Source organism: Ahaetulla prasina, chromosome 3, assembly GCF_028640845.1.
Source record: "Ahaetulla prasina isolate Xishuangbanna chromosome 3, ASM2864084v1, whole genome shotgun sequence".
NCBI classification, from domain to species: Eukaryota; Metazoa; Chordata; class Lepidosauria; order Squamata; family Colubridae; genus Ahaetulla; species Ahaetulla prasina.
In genome coordinates, this window is record NC_080541.1 from 32,919,893 (window position 1) to 32,939,047 (window position 19,155).

At 40.2% G+C, this 19,155-nt stretch overlaps 1 protein-coding gene across 2 annotated transcripts in view; it reads right to left on the reverse strand.

Moving 5' to 3' along the window:
• PTDSS1 (phosphatidylserine synthase 1) overlaps window positions 1–19,146 on the reverse strand; it is a 35,569-nt gene extending 16,423 nt beyond the window's left edge. Inside the window, exons 1-4 of one of the 2 annotated variants that reach the window (XM_058174426.1) lie at window positions 18,827–19,146; window positions 11,803–11,894; window positions 4,700–4,744; window positions 2,635–2,759 (exon numbers count right to left, since the gene is read on the reverse strand). In XM_058174426.1, the coding sequence (XP_058030409.1) occupies window positions 2,635–2,759; window positions 4,700–4,744; window positions 11,803–11,894; window positions 18,827–19,005 (441 nt within the window). In that variant the 5' untranslated portion in view covers window positions 19,006–19,146. Of the gene's footprint in view, window positions 1–2,634; window positions 2,760–4,699; window positions 4,745–5,979; window positions 6,025–11,802; window positions 11,895–18,826 lie in introns of both variants that reach the window. The other variant, XM_058174425.1, reaches the window with a different exon arrangement.
• Between the last annotated feature and the right edge of the window lie 9 nt (window positions 19,147–19,155).

The window sequence follows — 19,155 nt, forward strand, 5'->3', positions numbered from 1 at the left end:
TTAAGGATCATCCAGAAGCTTTAGCTGGTCCTGTAGGCATCGGCACAGGTAGTAATGGGCACAATTCTCTATACTCATGTGACACTTATATTCCATAAGATGCACTGGCTCCCAAAAGGTTTCAGAGTGAAATTCAAGGTGCTGATCACCTTTCCAGTCCTATATGGCAGAGCTGTCAAACTCCCAGCCTGCGGGCCGGATGCGTCACGTGCTGACCACGTCCATGCCCGGTTTAGTGAAGGAGGAAAAAGTCCCGATAAATCACGTGATGTCACCATGATGACATGAGTTTGACACCCCTGCTAAAAGGCATAGGACCAAATTACCAGCAGGGTCACCTGCTCCCAAGAACATCTGCCCAGCCTTATGCTCCCATAGGGAGGGCATGTTTCTCATGTGAGCATTGCTATTTAATGGGACCTAGGAAATGGGCCGTCTCAGTGGCTGCCCTTCTGCTCTGAAATTATATCTCCCCTTTGAGATATGACAAGCCCCAGCTATGTACATCTTTAGAGAAGCTGTTAAGATCTGACTTTTTCCCGGGTGTTTGGGTCCAATTCAGTGGAGTTGTATGGTTTGTTTGTTTTTACTGTTTGTTTATAGTACACCACTCAGAGTAACATTGTTTTATGTTGGGCAGCCCTATAAATAAAATAAAATAAAAAATTGTACCCAAACTGGCTACAAATAAACGTCTTTTTTCCTGCTTCCAGGTTGGCAGTCTTTAAACAGAGAAAGGCACTAAAGCTGCATGTATCAGAAATCTGGCTTCCAGTGGAATACCGCTACTAGGGCTTAGCAAAGATATGCAACAGGTGCCTTCCAAATGTGCTGCTTGAAGCACCAAGATGCTTGGTTCTCTTGAAGAGTGGGCACAGCTGCTTCAAAGGCCATCCCAAACATCTGTGCATAACTAAACATGCAAGGAACACATGAGAACTGGCCACAGTGGAACTATGAGAAGATGCAACACTTAAACACTTGCAGAAGTAGATTCAGAAGGATGCTTCACTTAGCCCCTGTAGACTTAGTTATTACTTTTATTAGACACAGCATGCCTTCAAGTCTACAATCCATTCATCAAAAAAATGCCAACCACATTTTGGTTTTGAAGACAGAGGAAATATTTGGCTTAGTCCACTGAATATGCTCCCAAGCTACTATTCTTCGTCTTTCCTCTGGTTTTAGTTATTCCTTCTGGAAATCCTTTGCATGAAAACAATACCACTAAATGTCTAGACCAGGGGTGTCAAACTCAAGACCCAGATTTGGCCTGTAGGACCAGCCTGGAAACAGCAAAGAACCGGCCCGCGGTGCCTCTGCCAGTGAAAATGGAGCTTGGGGGCCCCACGCACTGCACACGGCTCCGTTTTTATTGGCAGAGGGCTGCAGGAGGCCGTCGTGGCTGAAAACGGGGTGCGGGGAGGCCATGCGTGGTCCGCCCGGGTTCCGTTTTCCCTGGCAGAGGGCTATCAAAATAAATTAAAAACAAAATAAAAGGAGAAATGTTTCCTCTTTTACATTTGAGCATGCAAGAAGGGACAAAAAAGGAGAAAGGGAAAGAGGAAAGACAAAGAAAAAAAAGGGAAGATGGGAAGAGAGCAAGGAAGGAAAAATAAGGAAACGGGAAGGAAGAAGGAAGGAAAAGGAAGAGGCAAGGAAAAGGAAGGAAGGAAGATTATGAGAGTGAGTGAGGGTCTTAGGAAAGTCCTGCTTTAGCACTTGGCCACTACAGGTACCTTCAACACCAGTCCTGTGTCACGCCCACCCTGGCCACGGCCACCCCCAGTCCTCCGCGGTCAAACACAACCCTGATGCAGTCCTCAATGAAATTGAGTTTGACACCTCTGGTCTAGAGCCTCTAGACCTTCCACTACATTCTTTTTTTTTAATCAAATAATCAAAAGTCAACATGTGATATATAAACTGTTGTGAGGATTCTGAATTACTTCCTACTTCTTCCAAAAGATTCATGCGTATTTTGTATCTTATACAACCATAGAATTATAGAATTAGAAGAACTGGAAAGTCTTCTATCCAAAGACCTGCTGAGTACAGGATCCGCTCTTGCAGATGATTATACAACTTCTGTCTGAAGAGATTTTACCACTTTAGATGTGGCCTGACAGCTCATGCAGTCAGGAAGTTTCTCCTAATTCTAGCCTGATCTTGCTTCTTTGTAGTTTGAATCCAGGGGTTTTGGCTGCTCTTTGGGGAAATTAAGAATAATTCTTTCTTCTGTGCAACAACATTTCAGATATTTCAAGACTATCATTTCAAGACTATCATTTCTCTTCCTTAGTTGTTGTTTTTTGTAAACTAAACGAACACAAAACCTCTAATCACTCCTCATAAGTCTTGGTTCCTAGCCCTCCTTTGAATGCGATCCAATTTGTGACTGTCCTATTTGAATGGTGATGCTTCCAATTGAGTTTCACCAGGGCAGAACAGAGTAGAATAATTAACTTTCTGTAATTGGGACTCCATGTTCTTGTTAATTATCCCAAAATAGCATTTGCCTTTTTAGCAGCAACTTCAAACTACTGGGTCATGTTTGTTTACTGCTGCTAACTCACATGGTACTACAAAGTTCAAGACACCAAAACGTTCATTACACACTATCAGTGTACACACCATAATGTCTGCTTCTCTTGTCGCATATCGTAGGTTGGGATCCAACCAGTACATCACTGATTTCACTTGTTCAAAGTTAAGGAAGAGCAGGAATACCAGAAACAGAAAATAAAGTACACTCAAACCTAAAAGACAACAATACTTTTGGTGAGTGGCTATTTAATGTACCACATGCAAAAGTAATACACAAGCAAAGTTCATCAGGAAAAAAAAAGATAAAAATACCGTGCTTCCCCAAAAATAAGATTATATTTTTTGAACCCCGAAATAAGCACTTGGCCTTATTTTTGGGGAGGTCTTATTATTTGGGGCATGTGGAGCAAGACGGGGATCCTCTTGCCGTCTTACCTGATTTCCAGCTCTGTCTCCCTAACCCTAACCAGAGGAAATGGCAGGGACCAGCTGCACATGCGTTTAAATATTTTGGGGGGGAGGGCTTATTTTCGGGGTAGGTTTTATTTTCAGGGGGGGTCTTATTAACCACGGAGGTCTTATTTTGGGGAAAACACAGTATTTTACTGTCTTAAGGTTCCTGAATTAAGCGTCTGTATTTTTATACCAATTCTCAAGGTCACAGATTTTCTTTTCAATCTATATGCAATGTGAAAAGAAAATAAGAAAGAAAAGGGAGCTTAGCAAAACATACAGAAGTATGAGTACTAAGAGAAGAAAAAAGAAAGGGGGAAAGACAATATCAGGTAATAAGGGAAGACAGAAAAAGGCATTGACTTCCAATTCTTTTTAGCACAGTATAAGATAACAACATTACAACCTCAACTTTTTAGTTTTAACACTTTAGTAAATAACTAGCCATTTCTATAACAACAGATCTATCTAATCGGCAAAATCAAAGTCAAAGTTTCATTTTTTCATCACTAACATAAAATCCAGAAGTGATATTCAAATAAAAATAAATAAATATATTCTTCTCTTTGAATAGAACAACCAATTTAACCTTTACTCCTATTTTTATTTTTATCTGTATTTTATACATTGATAAAACAATAAAAGTTACATAAGGAAAAGAAGTATGAGCACTACTCTGATTATTTGTATAGCTTACTCATAGTCCCCAATCACATGACAATTCGGCTAGGTTGCTATCCAACCAATTACCATGGAGAAACTGGACAAGGTGAGAAGGATCAGATACAAATAGAAAGGCAAACATTTGGAACGAAAGAAGTCAAGAGCTATAATCCAGCTGTAGCTGTTTCCTTTGCCTGAAGATTATGTTCTTTCAAAAGGAACTTGACACTCAGCAGATCAAGTCCTATTTTCCAGTGTCCATTGCAAAATTCTCACTGAAGTGACAATAAATAAAAGCCTTCCTCTGCCATTTCTCTGTCTAACACTAATCCAGTATCATGTCCATTCTTTTTATTATTTCATGTCCAATGTTTCTTTTTAAGAAATCCAACATGCTCACATACAGTGATGCTTAAAAGTTTGTGATTCCTTCTGACCAATTATAATTAAAAAAATATCAATGTATAAATTAATCTCCATTTTTTTAACCCTTGCTACTCTTGGAGCTGAGTTTTATTTTAAATATTGGCTATATTGTGAACCACTTTTAAACATTTTTTACACTTAGACTTTAAGAAATTATGTTATGTTTCAATGATTATATTGCATGCCATTCGGTGAACTTTTAGAAGAGCCGAGTTCTTCTAAATTATTACTGTAATCTATAAAAATATTCAATAGAAATTAATGTGGGAATACAATATGTAAGTACCATCACAGTTTGAGCCTGCAAATTGTATTACTGGTATATGATTAATTATTTTAAAGCTCATTCCAAAAATTCTAATTGGTTTTATTTATTTATTTATTTATTAAATGACTTTATATAGCCACTCAACTCACACATTGGTGACTTCTTTTCTTAAAAACATTAAGATTTTAAAAAGGAAAAACTTTCTCACAATATCTGAATATTATAACATACCTCTGCAGTAACACGGAGAGCATAAAATATATTCTACTACAAAATTGATTGTTGAAAGAAGATACCCAGAGATCTGTAACAATTGAAAGTTATACCTTGAAAATGACTTACCAAATACCATGCGCCATAATGCAGGATGTGGACGGGTGAAAGGCCCTATAAAAAGAAGAGTGTGATTACTGAAAATGATCTGATGGTTAAGCATTGAAATAATACATCTAACATTAAGGCCTTTCCTCACAGCTTGATTGTCTTGGCGCAAAGACACCTTACTAACCATTTTGCGGAGATGTATGCTCATGACATCACTTCAATCTCATTTTCAGCCCATTGCTAAGGTACCTAAGGTTATTGATCATATTTATATAGCTGCCCATCTCACCAAAGGTGATTCTTGATGATGTACAATAGATAATACAGAAAATATTAAACATAACAATTATAAATATAAAAAACATAGTAATAAAGATCCTAAGAACAAACCATAAGAGAAGGAGAATAAGAAATGCTCCCCCCACCCATAACAATTTAGATACCCAGACAAATCTCTAGTTGTCTCCAAGATTCCATGGCATGGGACCGGGATATTTACGGGACCGCCTACTGCCGTCAGTAACCTCCCATCGACCTGTGCGCTCCCACAGAGAGGGCCTCCTCAGGGTGCCGTCAGCCAGACAATGTCTGCTGGCGACCCCCAGGGGGAGAGCGTTCTCTGTGGGAGCTCTGGCCCTGTGGAATGAACTACCCGTTGGGCTACGCCTTCTCCCTGATCTTCGGACCTTTAAGCGCGAGCTCAAAACTTTCTTTTTTCACCAAGCAGGGCTGGCCTGATACAATTTTAAATTGAACGTTTTAATGGGATTTTAAGGGGATTAATTTTATTTACTATTTTTATTCAAAAAATTTCAATTTTCAGCTTATCGAATTAGATTTTTAATGGTTTATTGTATTTTAAATTTTCTCGTTATTTATGTTTTATTTTTGCTGTACACCGCCCTGAGTCTTCGGAGAAGGGCAATATAAAAATATTCAATAGAAATTAATGTGGGAATACAATATGTAAGTACCATCACAGTTTGAGCCTGCAAATTGTATTACTGGTATATGATTAATTATTTTAAAGCTCATTCCAAAAATTCTAATTGGTTTTATTTATTTATTTATTTATTAAATGACTTTATATAGCCACTCAACTCACACATTGGTGACTTCTTTTCTTAAAAACATTAAGATTTTAAAAAGGAAAAACTTTCTCACAATATCTGAATATTATAACATACCTCTGCAGTAACACGGAGAGCATAAAATATATTCTACTACAAAATTGATTGTTGAAAGAAGATACCCAGAGATCTGTAACAATTGAAAGTTATACCTTGAAAATGACTTACCAAATACCATGCGCCATAATGCAGGATGTGGACGGGTGAAAGGCCCTATAAAAAGAAGAGTGTGATTACTGAAAATGATCTGATGGTTAAGCATTGAAATAATACATCTAACATTAAGGCCTTTCCTCACAGCTTGATTGTCTTGGCAAAGACACCTACTAACCATTTGGAGATGTATGCTCATGACATCACTTCAATCTCATTTTCAGCCCATTGCTAAGGTACCTAAGGTTATTGATCATATTTATATAGCTGCCCATCTCACCAAAGGTGATTCTTGATGATGTACAATAGATAATACAGAAAATATTAAACATAACAATTATAAATATAAAAAACATAGTAATAAAGATCCTAAGAACAAACCATAAGAGAAGGAGAATAAGAAATGCTCCCCCCACCCATAACAATTTAGATACCCAGACAAATCTCTAGTTGTCTCCAAGATTCCATGGCATGGGACCGGGATATTTACGGGACCGCCTACTGCCGTCAGTAACCTCCCATCGACCTGTGCGCTCCCACAGAGAGGGCCTCCTCAGGGTGCCGTCAGCCAGACAATGTCTGCTGGCGACCCCCAGGGGGAGAGCGTTCTCTGTGGGAGCTCTGGCCCTGTGGAATGAACTACCCGTTGGGCTACGCCTTCTCCCTGATCTTCGGACCTTTAAGCGCGAGCTCAAAACTTTCTTTTTTCACCAAGCAGGGCTGGCCTGATACAATTTTAAATTGAACGTTTTAATGGGATTTTAAGGGGATTAATTTTATTTACTATTTTTATTCAAAAAATTTCAATTTTCAGCTTATCGAATTAGATTTTTAATGGTTTATTGTATTTTAAATTTTCTCGTTATTTATGTTTTATTTTTGCTGTACACCGCCCTGAGTCTTCGGAGAAGGGCAATATAAAAATACGAATAATAAATAAATAAATAAATAAATAAATAAATAAAGATACCTAGGAGAGGAATCTACAGATGACAGAGCCATGAATAATAATCTGTTCACCTACATCTGGCCAAACAATTGCTGTGGGATCATTGCTTTCCTATCTTACTCAATTTCTGGTCACTGTATTCCTATTTCCATTTTGTCTTGATTGCACAGATGTTGGACAGTAAAATCCCACCATATTTAGTGTTTCCAATCAGCTGTTATTTCTCATCTCCCCCCCTTTTTTTCCCTTTTGATGTAGGGACAGGAGCAAATATATCAAGCATAGGAGTGGGGAAATAGCAGCCAAGATAATCAGGAACAGTTTCATTGGGAGAAAATCTCAGATCTGAAGTTAGAAAGCTCAGGACTGGGCTCAAGACCAAATCTTTCTGGATTTTCAAATATCTAGACAAATACACAGATGGTTCCAATTATGGGATGAGAAATTGGTATATCTGCCTTATATCTTAATGTGGTACATTTCCCTTGAAGATGTTTCTATTGACTTCTGGCAGAAACCCATGCTGATTTTGAATGACTTAAATATTTGACCTTGATCTTCATCTCTGATAACTCTTTATCATTCAAACTTTCATATCCTAAAGAAGACTGGGAATTTGACATTCCAACAGGAAGAAAGTAAACAAATGAGTAGTTTCCCAGAATCAACTGACTGCATTTCATAGATAGAAATTGGTGGAGGAGGGGGATTCTGCAAACAGTTAACACTGAGAATAGACCACTTACCACCAATTGCTTTCAGTGTCATGCACTAAAACTTTATGGATAATAATAGTGTCCAGCCTATTCCTGAGAATTAATAAAGAAAGTGGCAGCAACACAATTTAATGTGATATTCTTTCCTCATGACTCAAAGATGGGAGGAAATTATTATTAAAGCATATTAAAGAGGCTGCCTAGACAAACCCTTAGTTTGAAACTAGGGCAAACCTTAATAGCATATAAGATTCTCACTAAAGTGATTAAACAAATTCTATGGTTGCTAGCATATTCTTAAAATTTGTCAAAGACCTCTCAGAATTATTATGGTATCTAAATCCAAGACTTTTGGATCGTCATAATAATCATTAACAAGTTAAGATCTCATGAGGCAATAATCTGCAAAGAAGTGACAATTCATTGGAGAAGACTGGAATGCAGACGAGATCATTGTAGTAATACATTTAATGGTTGATTAGGCTAAACCATAAAAAAAAACTTATTAATGAAGCATCCATAACTATACTGAGGTCCATATGCATTGGTTGAGGTAAGACATACACTAAAAGAATTCTGCATATATATGCGAGCACCTAGATATAGATCTACTATATATCTCTGTATTTTTCATATAAAAATGCATTTATGAATCTATATATAATCCCTAGCCAAGATTTCTCTCTCTCTGTGTGTGTGTGTGTGTGTGTGTGTGTGTGTGTGTGTGTATATATGTTTTATTGGTACACTTTTTCTTTAAAAACATAAAAAATTCCATGTCTATCTGAACAGCCTTTTGTCTGGGCATAATTAATTTTGTGTAAAGGTACAACAATAATCATAATCATACTACTAATCTTAATAAACATATCAATATTAATCATAAAATAATAAAATAATTAATTTGTCCCTCTTGCAATATTTTTAATATAATTATTATCTCTGTTTCCATAGTTAAAGAGATATTATCAAATTTATCAATCTTATACTTGTCTCTATGAATGGCACATTAACCTTTTACAACCTGTTACTTTCCATTTATGTTTGGAATTCTACTTAGATAAAATTTTTGAGAATTGCAATCCCAATCCATTTGGAGAATGCCAGGGTAAAAAAGGTTGTGCCATATTTACTTTTGCCACAGTCATTCACTCACATGCTTGTTGAAGTGATACTTTTTTAAAATAATGGTCAGATTTTGACCTTGCTGTATCAAGGCTATAACTTGACTAGTCTACTAGTTTTGTCCTAAGGAACTCCTTTAACAACTCAGCTATTCCTTGTCAGCATGATCAAAGTGAAGGAATGTCAGAAATAAAATTTCTGTGACATCTGTAGGACATAGATTCTCTACTCCTACTCCAATCATTCCCTTTCTTTGTATGAAGATAGGTTACTTCTACTGTATATACAGTGATTCTTATCAATTTGTGAATCCTTTGGATTTCAATACTTATACATAAATATGATTTACATCTTGCCATACCTTCAAGAATGGTCGGTTGGGGCCGGTTTAGCTCAGGCTGGTAAGGCCTGTTATTAAGAACACAATAGCCTGCAATTACTGCAGGTTCGAGCCCGGCCCAAGGTTGACTCAGCCTTCCATCCTTTATAAGGTAGGTAAAATGAGGACCCAGATTGTTGGGGGGGCAATAAGTTGACTTTGTAAAAATATACAAATAGAATGAGACTATTGCCTTATACACTGTAAGCCGCCCTGAGTCTTCGGAGAAGGGCGGGGTATAAATGTAAAAAAAAAAAAAAAAAGAATACCAATCAACATACATAGCATTCACTCCCTTTATTTTCCACAGCAATCATACAGACATAGGTTGGGCTGAGTGAAATTGGCCCAAAGTCACCCAGCGATCTTCTATAACTGAGGGTGGATGTTTTCCTGATGCTAGTTGCGAAGTTAGAACTCCAAGCTCTAAAACTACACTTTCTAAGCAGATTAGAACCTGCTAAGAACTAAGAAGGAACAAACCACTACAAAGCAAAAACAATGAGGGCAGTTCTTTGCAAATTACTGAGCTATGTCTCTCAGCAGGACCCAGAGACCTTTTTGATGTGGTCATAGCATTATATACTAGCTGATGATTGAAATCCTGAACATAATTTAATTAATGAACAAATTTACCTTTTAGACACATTGGGGCTAAACTGTGAGAAAACACAGGATTGCATAGTAAAGGAAACAGCAATTTCATGCCAGGCTAATTTCATTATTACTTGTTCCCCTGAGTGTAGATGTCTATTTTCAACTCGTTTTTAGAGGTTTATTTCTCCTTAATTTGCTTTGTTCCAGTGATTGGAAAAGAACCAAGAGATTGGTGCTATTGACCGAAGGGCAAGAGAGTCAAATGGACCAGGTAAACTCTCAATAAACTGGACATCAGATATCCAACAGGCTATCAAATAGCATGCACATAGGCTGAATTTATTTGGAAAAGAATTCCTCTTGGCTGCAGAACTGAAATCAATACCTTTTAGACATACCACCAAGATCAGACATAAATCTAGATTATATGGCTCAAAGTAGATTAATTTAAATTCTGAAAGGGTTCCTGACCTACAAATACCCTGAACTGCTGAAAGAACACATCTACTTAGCTTTATAGTCTTTCCTTTAGTTTTATTTATGTCTGCCATAATCAGGCATCTGGTTTTGCAACATATACTTCAGAGGTCTCCTATAAAAAAAAATAGTGTACAAATTCCAACAAGACATGATTTAATGACCAATAATTTGAATAACAGCTAATGCTTCTATAAACCGCAGCTCTATCCTGAGGAAGTACTGCAAAGTGCTTATGCTGCAACTTAAATACCAAAGCCAAGAACCAGTAAAGTACCAACTATCATAGCAAGGGAACCCAGCCAATTTCAGAGGAATTGGAACAAGGGCACTTAACAGCAACCACACCTTCCATGGGAAACATCATCTGGAATTCAGTCCCTTCCTAAGAACAAACAGCTATAGCTTTTAGTCAGAAAAAACAATATAAACTGGTTTTGGTTTTTTTTTGGAAAAGAGCAATAACCATCCACCATAGATAATAATGGCTGAAAAGCTACCCATTCCTATACTAAACACAATGAGATCATATTTGTGAGTCAAAGAAGGACTGGAATTTTAAAATACTGAACAGCAAGTTAAGCAAGATTTATTGAATATGTTCCTTCCAAATCTGAGCTCATGACCACAAAACACTCTCTACATATGCTAAATTATTTTTCAGGCACTGTCCCAAACATGTAAGGGCTACAATTAGGGTCAAGTCTCCTCCAATCACATAAAGTCATATGGGCATTCAAGCATATATGGACAAACAGTGCTTCCACCCAGGGTGGAAGGCAATTGGTATGCTTGCCTCCATCCTGTGTTTTAGCACAGTTCATTCAGGAGGACACATGAACATGATTTTTATTTAGTGATAATAAGTAAAAGCCAAAAAATATTAACCTCCAAAGAAGAATACATCTTTAAACAAAAGCATTTTCTTTGGGCGATATTGGGAGATTGGGAGTACTAATTGATCAATTAAGTTACTGTATAATAAAAAAGTAAAACAAAATATAAAAGACATTTTAAATTTAATTCCTTTCAAATAGTAAGATTCATGCCTAAGTAAATATTTGTAAAATCAATCTGTCTTTCCAAGATTACAGTATTAGGAACTTAGCCTAAGTCTCAGTTATAACCAGAAAACTGCTACAGTTCAAAAGCACTAAATGTGCTTGTATGTAACGTGACAATTGTTTAATCCTTAGAATTTTCAATATAGGCTAGAACTCTGCTGCATATTTCAATAATTTAACACTTACAGAAAGTGTTTTTGTCATACATAAAGACTGAAGAATAAATAACTGGAATCCTAAAAATCTTTTCTTGCAGTAGTTGCCATAGATTTCAAAAGATTTCCTTTAAGTATACGTGCTGAATTAAACATTTAATTTCCTTTGATTAAGGGACTTCATTCTCTTTCTCAATTGTGCTAATGTCTGTGTCTATTCTATTTTGGGGGGGATGGGGAGTCTGAAAATGAACATCTTATATAAACCTTCAGTTCAATGTAATTCTTAAAAGAACAATGTTAAACACAGTACACATAATATCATTATAAAAATAACTCAATATTCATGGAAGCCACATACAGCGATGGTACTTACCATTGGGAAAAGCTAGAACACTGATGATTAGAAAGAAAAATATCACACAGAGAATGCCTTTCCAAATGTTATCTTCAGGGGTTGAATCATCTCTTTAAAAAAAAAGGCAAAGTAAAACATACAATTAAAACACTGCTGTTCATTTAAATTATTTTCAAGCTAAGTAACTTGTTTTGCCTTTTTGTACAAAAGCTAATCTATATAATCAATATATACATATTTTTCTAGTGCCTCAAAATTTACCTCTATAGAAATTCTCAATCATCCAGTTCACAGTTGTCTTACAGGTGCTTTTCTAAAAGCAACTGGCCTTCTTTTAAGGATTACACTGGAACTTGGGAAGTACTTAGATTGAGTTTGGAGAATAGTTTAATAGAGGTATATTTCCCAACCTTGTTTCTTTGGAAATTCTGTTCAGACATTTAAACTTATTCCCGTTAAATCCCTACAAATCCCTACAAAAATCCCTACAAAAGTTCAAGTGAAAAGACAAACCAACAAAGTTCAGTTGCCTTTTGAAAAGCACCTTTGGGACGACCATACTTGTTACTTAATTAATATATAGAGAAGTAAAGAATTGCTGACCAAAATAAAGATATTGACTGTAGTATCCAATCTGAAAAACAGAGAAGCACCTTAGGAACACCATAATCTGCTAACGTTGTTAAAAAAAATTCTTTATATTGCCCTTCTCTTATTTCCAACAAACAAAAACTGAATCTTTCTGCTAAATAAAAAGTTAGGTTTAATATATGTCTGTAACAAAGGATGGATTAGCTTTTTTTAATGATTTCATTGTAGATAAAAGGATGTTTTTTCTTTCTGCCTCAGTTCAAAAATATAAAAGATTTGTACCGTGTAATTATCAGCAATGCAATGACTGCATTCTGGTACCTTGAATCATTGTGCTAGTAGACATGAGTGAAAGCTGGAATAATAAATTTAAGTAATTCTATGCCAGAGTATGTGTCAGAGCAAGCAACAACATTAAATGAGGAAAATCCAATGAAATAATTATGATACACAAGCTAAAATTAAGAATAGAGAGTCCTTGAGTTGATGCATTATGATTGAGGCAAATGGAACTTATATTAATTTCTGCCATTAAGGCCAATGGCAGAAAATCCAAAAATCCAGCTCCTGTACACTAGATGATTTTTTCTCTAGACATAAGAGCCTTCATATGTACAACTCTGTACATTTAAAAGTAACTCTTTCTTATATATTGGATTATATGTATTTAGTTATCCAAAAGATTGATCACACTATTGTAAGAATCAGCACTTCAGCACATGGAATTTGACTTTGCATCTTCTGCTAATTATTTTTGGATGTATTTGTATTATTATTTAACTGTTCTATTTTGTATAGTTAGCATTTCTGTTTTCTATAGAAATAAAGCAGACCACTGTGATTTAGTTTCTTCAAATTCGCCTAGATTTACCTAAAGATTTACCACTTGTAGTCACTTCAGTACAATGACACACTAAAGGAATTAGCATAAATGACATGCATAGATGATGTGCATTTATGGATATGATACATGCGCATCTGTAAACACACATGCATAATTGTGTAAATTATCAATTAAATACAATTCATGCTAGTAAGGAAAGTATTTTTACATAAGAATTTGTAAAATTGTAAGGGCAATGACTATAGTCATAAATTTAAAAAAAATTAAGGCAAAGTTTTCCCCTGTCCAGTCATGTTCAACTCTAGGAGGTGATGCTCATCTCCGTTTCTTAGTTGAGAGAGCAAGTGTTGCCCGATCATGGGCATAACTGAAGGCACATGGAATAGTTACCTTCCCACCAAAGTGGTACCTACTTATCTACTTGCATTTGCATGCTTTGAAACTGCTAGATTGGCAGGAAAATTAAAATAACAAAGAATAAGAATTAATTCAGCAAGTGCATTGAATTACAAGAGATCTACTTGTGTGCATAATTATAGGAAAACTGACCAATATATTTTTTGGATGCTGTCAGCTATCTTGTTCCTTTTTTCCACCAATAGTGAGGTTATCTTTATTTTAGCTGCCTCATACTTTTCCCCTCTAAATGGATTAAGGTTATTGATCAATAGTTGACAGTTACCTCTATAAATTTATGTCATCACAATAAGGGTAACAAATGATTGCATCTGCAGCAGACAAAACTTTTGGAAAAGGAGATTTTAACATTACTGGCAACCAAACTAGGAACAAGAGCTGCTATCAGGTACATTTTTCCAGAACTGTTCCACAACATCTGGAAACTGGTGTTGTCAACTTTTAAAACTTTCACCGATTCTTACTTCTTTATGCGATACTCTGTACATGAACTCTTGCGCCTGCGAGGTGCCCCCGCCTCGCAGGAGTGGCCCGCTTCATTACCTAGGGCCAGCCTCAATGACGGGTCTTGGGACCTGCAGAGGTGGCATGCGTCGAGAAAGAGCCTCTGGGGATTTTTAGATAGGGAATTTTTAAGGGGAGGGAGGGTTAGGGCGGGTGTTGGGTGAAACCCGTCGGAGGGGGCCAGTTCCTGCGTGTGCTCGCGGCGTTCATTTCATAGGTTCGAAGGTTATGTGGGAGGATTGCGTTCCTTCTGGTGAGGGTGGTCTTATTTGCACGGTAAGTGGGAGGGGCAGATATGGCAGAAGTGAGGGATTGTATCGACTTTTGGGGGCGCGCGCTCGAAGTTTGAAGGCGATCGCGCGCCCCGATCCCTCAGACTTCTCCCGTTCCCTGGATGGTCAAGACCCTCAGAGCCTGGGCCTCCGGTTGATGTTGTGCAACGCACGGTCCGTGGTTAACAAGGCCCCCCTAATTTGTGATCTTATTCAGGGGGGTTCCGCGGACCTTATGGGCGTTACGGAAACCTGATTGGGCACAGAAGGGGGCGTCCCCCTTGTTGAAATGTGCCCACCGGGTTTCCGAGCATTCCATCAACCGAAGGCCCAAGGTAGGGGTGGGGGGGGGTGGTTGTTATTAAAGAGAGTCTAGAGCCGAGGGAGACCACTGTACCTCAGATTGCTGGCTGTGAATCCATCTTTGTGAGGTGGGGTCATAGGTGTCAGATGGGCTTGCTGGTCACGTACCTGGCTCCTTGCTGCGTGACAGCAGCCCTGCCCGAGCTCCTGGAGGTGCTTGCAGGAGTGGCGGTTGAGACCCCCAGACTTATGGTCATGGGGGACTTTAACCTGCCATCGACCGGCATGTCATCGACAGCAGCTCGGGAGTTCATGACGGCCTTGGACCTGACTCAAGTAGTCGATGACCCTACTCACATTGGGAGTGGCACGCTGGACTTGATCTTTATCTCTGGACAGTGGTTGAAGGATCTGGACTTGAGAGATTTAGTCATTGAACCTTTGTCATGGTCAGATCACTCTCTCCTTCGTTTAGACTTTCTGACTGCCACTCAACACCGCAGGGAGACGGGACCAATACATTGGTTCCGTCCCAGGCGCCTGATGGACCCGGAGAGGTTCCGGACGGAGCTTGGGCCGTTTCCTGAGGGTCTGGCTCACGGCACGGCTGAAGAACTAGTCGCGGCTTGGGAACTGGCCGCGACTGGGGCTCTAGACCGTGTCGTGCCTTTGCGGCCTCTGACCCGGCAAAGGTCTCAATCAGCTCCTTGGTTTTCCGAGGGGCTGAGGGAGATGAAACGCCGGAGAAGACGCCTAGAGAGTTCCTGGAGATCCAGTCATTTGGAGGCTGATCGGACACTAGTTAGGTCATATAACAGGACCTACCTAGTGGCACTGAGGGAAGCGAGACGTTGCTACGTCTCCTCCCTCATTGTGTCGGCAGATAACCGCCCGGCCGCCCTGTTTCGGGTGACCCGCTCTCTCCTTCAACAGGGGGAGCGGGATGACCCATTGCAGGGACGTGCTGTGGAGTTTAGTGGTTATCTATACGATAAAATCATTCAGCTTCGGGAAGGTCTGGATCAAAATTGGGTGGATCCAGGTGAGAGGTCGGAGAGCTGTCTTGTTGAGACTGTTTGGGATGAGTTTGACCTTGTGGCTCCCGAGGACATGGACAGGTTATTGGAGAGGTTGAATGCCACCACATGTTTACTGGACCCGTGCCCCTCCTGGCTGGTACTGGCCATGCAGGAGGTGACACGAGGCTGGCTCCAGGGGATTACTAATGCTTCTTTGTTGGAGGGGGTCTTTCCTGCCGCCTTGAAAGAGACCTCTCCTCAAGAAGCCTTCCCTGGACCCAGCTGTTTTAGGCAACTATCGTCCGGTCTCCAACCTTCGCTTTGTGGCGAAGGTTGTAGAGAGTGTGGTGGCACGTCAATTACCCCAGTACCTGGATGAAACCGTCTATCTAGACCCGTTCCAGTCCGGCTTTCGGCCCGGATACAGCACGGAGACGGCTTTGGTCGCGTTGGTGGATGATCTCTGGAGGGCCAGGGATAGGGGTTATTCCTCTGCCTTGGTCCTATTAGACCTCTCAGCGGCTTTTGATACCATCGACCATGGTATCTTGCTGCACCGGTTGGAGGGATTGGGAGTGGGAGGCACCGTTTATCGGTGGTTCTCCTCCTATCTCTCTGACCGGTCGCAGACAGTGTTGACAGGAGGGCAGAGGTCGACCCCGAGGCGCTTCACTTGTGGGGTGCCGCAGGGGTTGATTCTCTCGCCCCTACTGTTCAACATCTATATGAAGCCGCTGGGTGAGATCATCAGTGGTTTCGGTGTGAGGTACCAACTGTACGCTGATGATACTCAGCTGTACTTTTCCACACCGGGCCACCCCAACGAAGTTGTCGAAGTGCTGTCCCGGTGTCTGGAGGCCGTACGGGTCTGGATGGGGAGAAACAGGCTCAAGCTCAATCCCTCCAAGATGGAGTGGCTGTGGATGCCGGCACCCCGGTACAGTCAGCTGCAGCCGCGGCTGACTGTTGGGGGCGAGTCATTGGCCCCAATGGAAAGGGTGCGCAACTTGGGCGTTCTCCTGGATGGACGGCTGTCTTTTGAAGACCATTTGACGGCCGTCTCCAGGAGAGCTTTTACCAGGTTCGCCTGGTTCGCCAGTTGCGCCCCTTCCTAGACTGAGATGCCCTATGCACAGTCACTCATGCTCTCGTGACATCTCGCCTGGATTACTGCAATGCTCTCTACATGGGGCTTCCCTTGAGGAGCACCTGGAGGCTCCAGTTAGTCCAGAATGCAGCTGCGCGGGTGATAGAAGGAGCCCCTCGTGGCTCCCGTGTGACACCACTCCTGCGCAGACTGCACTGGCTACCTGTGGCCTTTCGGGTGCGCTTCAAGGTCTTGGTAACCATCTTGAAAGCGCTCCATGGCTTAGGGCCGGGTTACCTACGGGACCGTCTGCTGCCACCGACTGTGTCCCATCGACCCGTGTGCTCTCACAGGGACTCCTCGGGGTGCCGTCCGCCAGGCAGTGCCAACTGGCGACACCCAGGGAAAGGGCCTTCTCTGTGGGGGCTCCCACCCTCTGGAATGAACTTCCCCCGGGACTCCATCAACTTCCCGACCTTCGAACCTTTCGCCGCGAGCTTAAGACACATCTATTTATTTGCGCAGGACTGGACTAGGATTTTAATTTTAATTTAGTTTTTAACGGGGTTTTATTATTTTAATCATAATTTTAAATTCGGCCTTATTCAATAAGTTTTTTAATTAGTGTTTTACCTTGTATTTATATCTGTGTTTTTAATAGGCTGTAAACCGCCCTGAGTCCCTCGGGAGATAGGGTGGTATAAAAATGTGATTAAATAAATAAATAAATAAATAAATAAAACGAACCCAGGAAAAGCTAATTGTTAACAGAAATTTTTGATAAGAAAAGAGTAGGAAGAAAAATTCCAGACAGATCTTTAATTTTTTTAAATCTTACAATATTATCTGAGCGATATATATTAACCAACTAGGCCTTGATGTCAGATTGTATTCACTCATTTTCTTTTTCATTTCTCTCTTCCAAATTCCCTTTATTATCTGTCCCCATTGATTTTAGCTGTTATCATTTCTAAAACATCTTGATAGCTCCACCCTATCTAGACTTATACCACTAGAGAGAACAGAAGTTCTCATTGTTTTTGTTCGACAGTAGAATGAGTCACAAAAATTAAATATATACATCTTGACTTCCCACAAAAAAAAAAAAAAGTACAGCATAAGTTTGTGTCTCTCTACTCTGAAGTAAATGGATAGCCAAATATTATTTGATGTACTGTTCTTGCACGTAAGAAATTGAAGGCCTATAAACATTAACAAAGATGCTACTTACTCAGGATGATGCTTTTAGAGAAAGCACTTCAGTTTTTACTACTGTTGTTGCACTCTTCTTCTCTGATGAAGCTCAAGGCAACTAATGGTGGCCAATCTCCTAAACTGGCATTAGCCAGATCTAAAGTGCATCATTTCTGCAAGGCTGAAACACCCCGTTTCTTTAAACTTTTTGCCCTCACCTTCCCAATTACGGAGGTTATCTTTATCAGTATTTACCATATTCAAAATTAAAACTGACCCATTTATGAAATACTTATTTAACAAATCATGTAAAAGCAACAATATAAACTCATTAAATATGAATTGATGTTTTTTTTCATGAAAAACACCTGTATTTTTCAACGATTTTTTAAAAAATGAAAATACATTATTTTAAATTTTTTTTGCACATTTCTTCAGCAGATGGCAAATAATTTTGATTTTTGCAGACCCCTGAGAGGATATTAGGGGGATTATTCCCCCAGGGTTCCTGCGGACCACACGTTAGGAAACCCTGCATTAAGGCATATATTCGGAAAGCTGCAGCCCCGTAATGTTACAGGACGATGCTCCCCACAGCAGCGGCACTTGCACACATGCGGTCCCTTCTCCAGCGCCCAAACCGGGCTGGGAGAAAAAAAAACACCCTGCCACAAAGCTGTGCCGCTTTAAGGTCGCCCCATCCTGTGCCGAAAAGACCAGCAGATGGTCTCTGCGGCGGCTCGTCCTCGCACGACAGCCGGGCTGCCACCGCGCCCTGCCCCTGAACGGATCGCTCCGGTCCCGCCGATACCTGGTGAAGGCGAAGGCCATGAGGCTGAGGATGGTGAAGCTGAGCAGGGTGATGGTGTGGGGCCGGTAGAAGAACTCCAGCGTGATGTCCTCCACTTGCTGCTCGTTGATCATGCGGAAGTGCAGCCGGTAGTTCACATCGTCCTTGCTCAAAGTGCGACTCCCCACATACGACGCCATGGTTGCAGCGCCTTCCCTCCTCCTCCTCGGCGGCGATAGCGGGCCCACTCCCGGCCGCTCCCAACCCTCGCGGCTCAGCGAAAGGGAAGGGAAAAGCAGAAGGAGGCGCGCCAGCGGGCAGCCAGGAGGACGTAGCCGGGATGGGAGAAG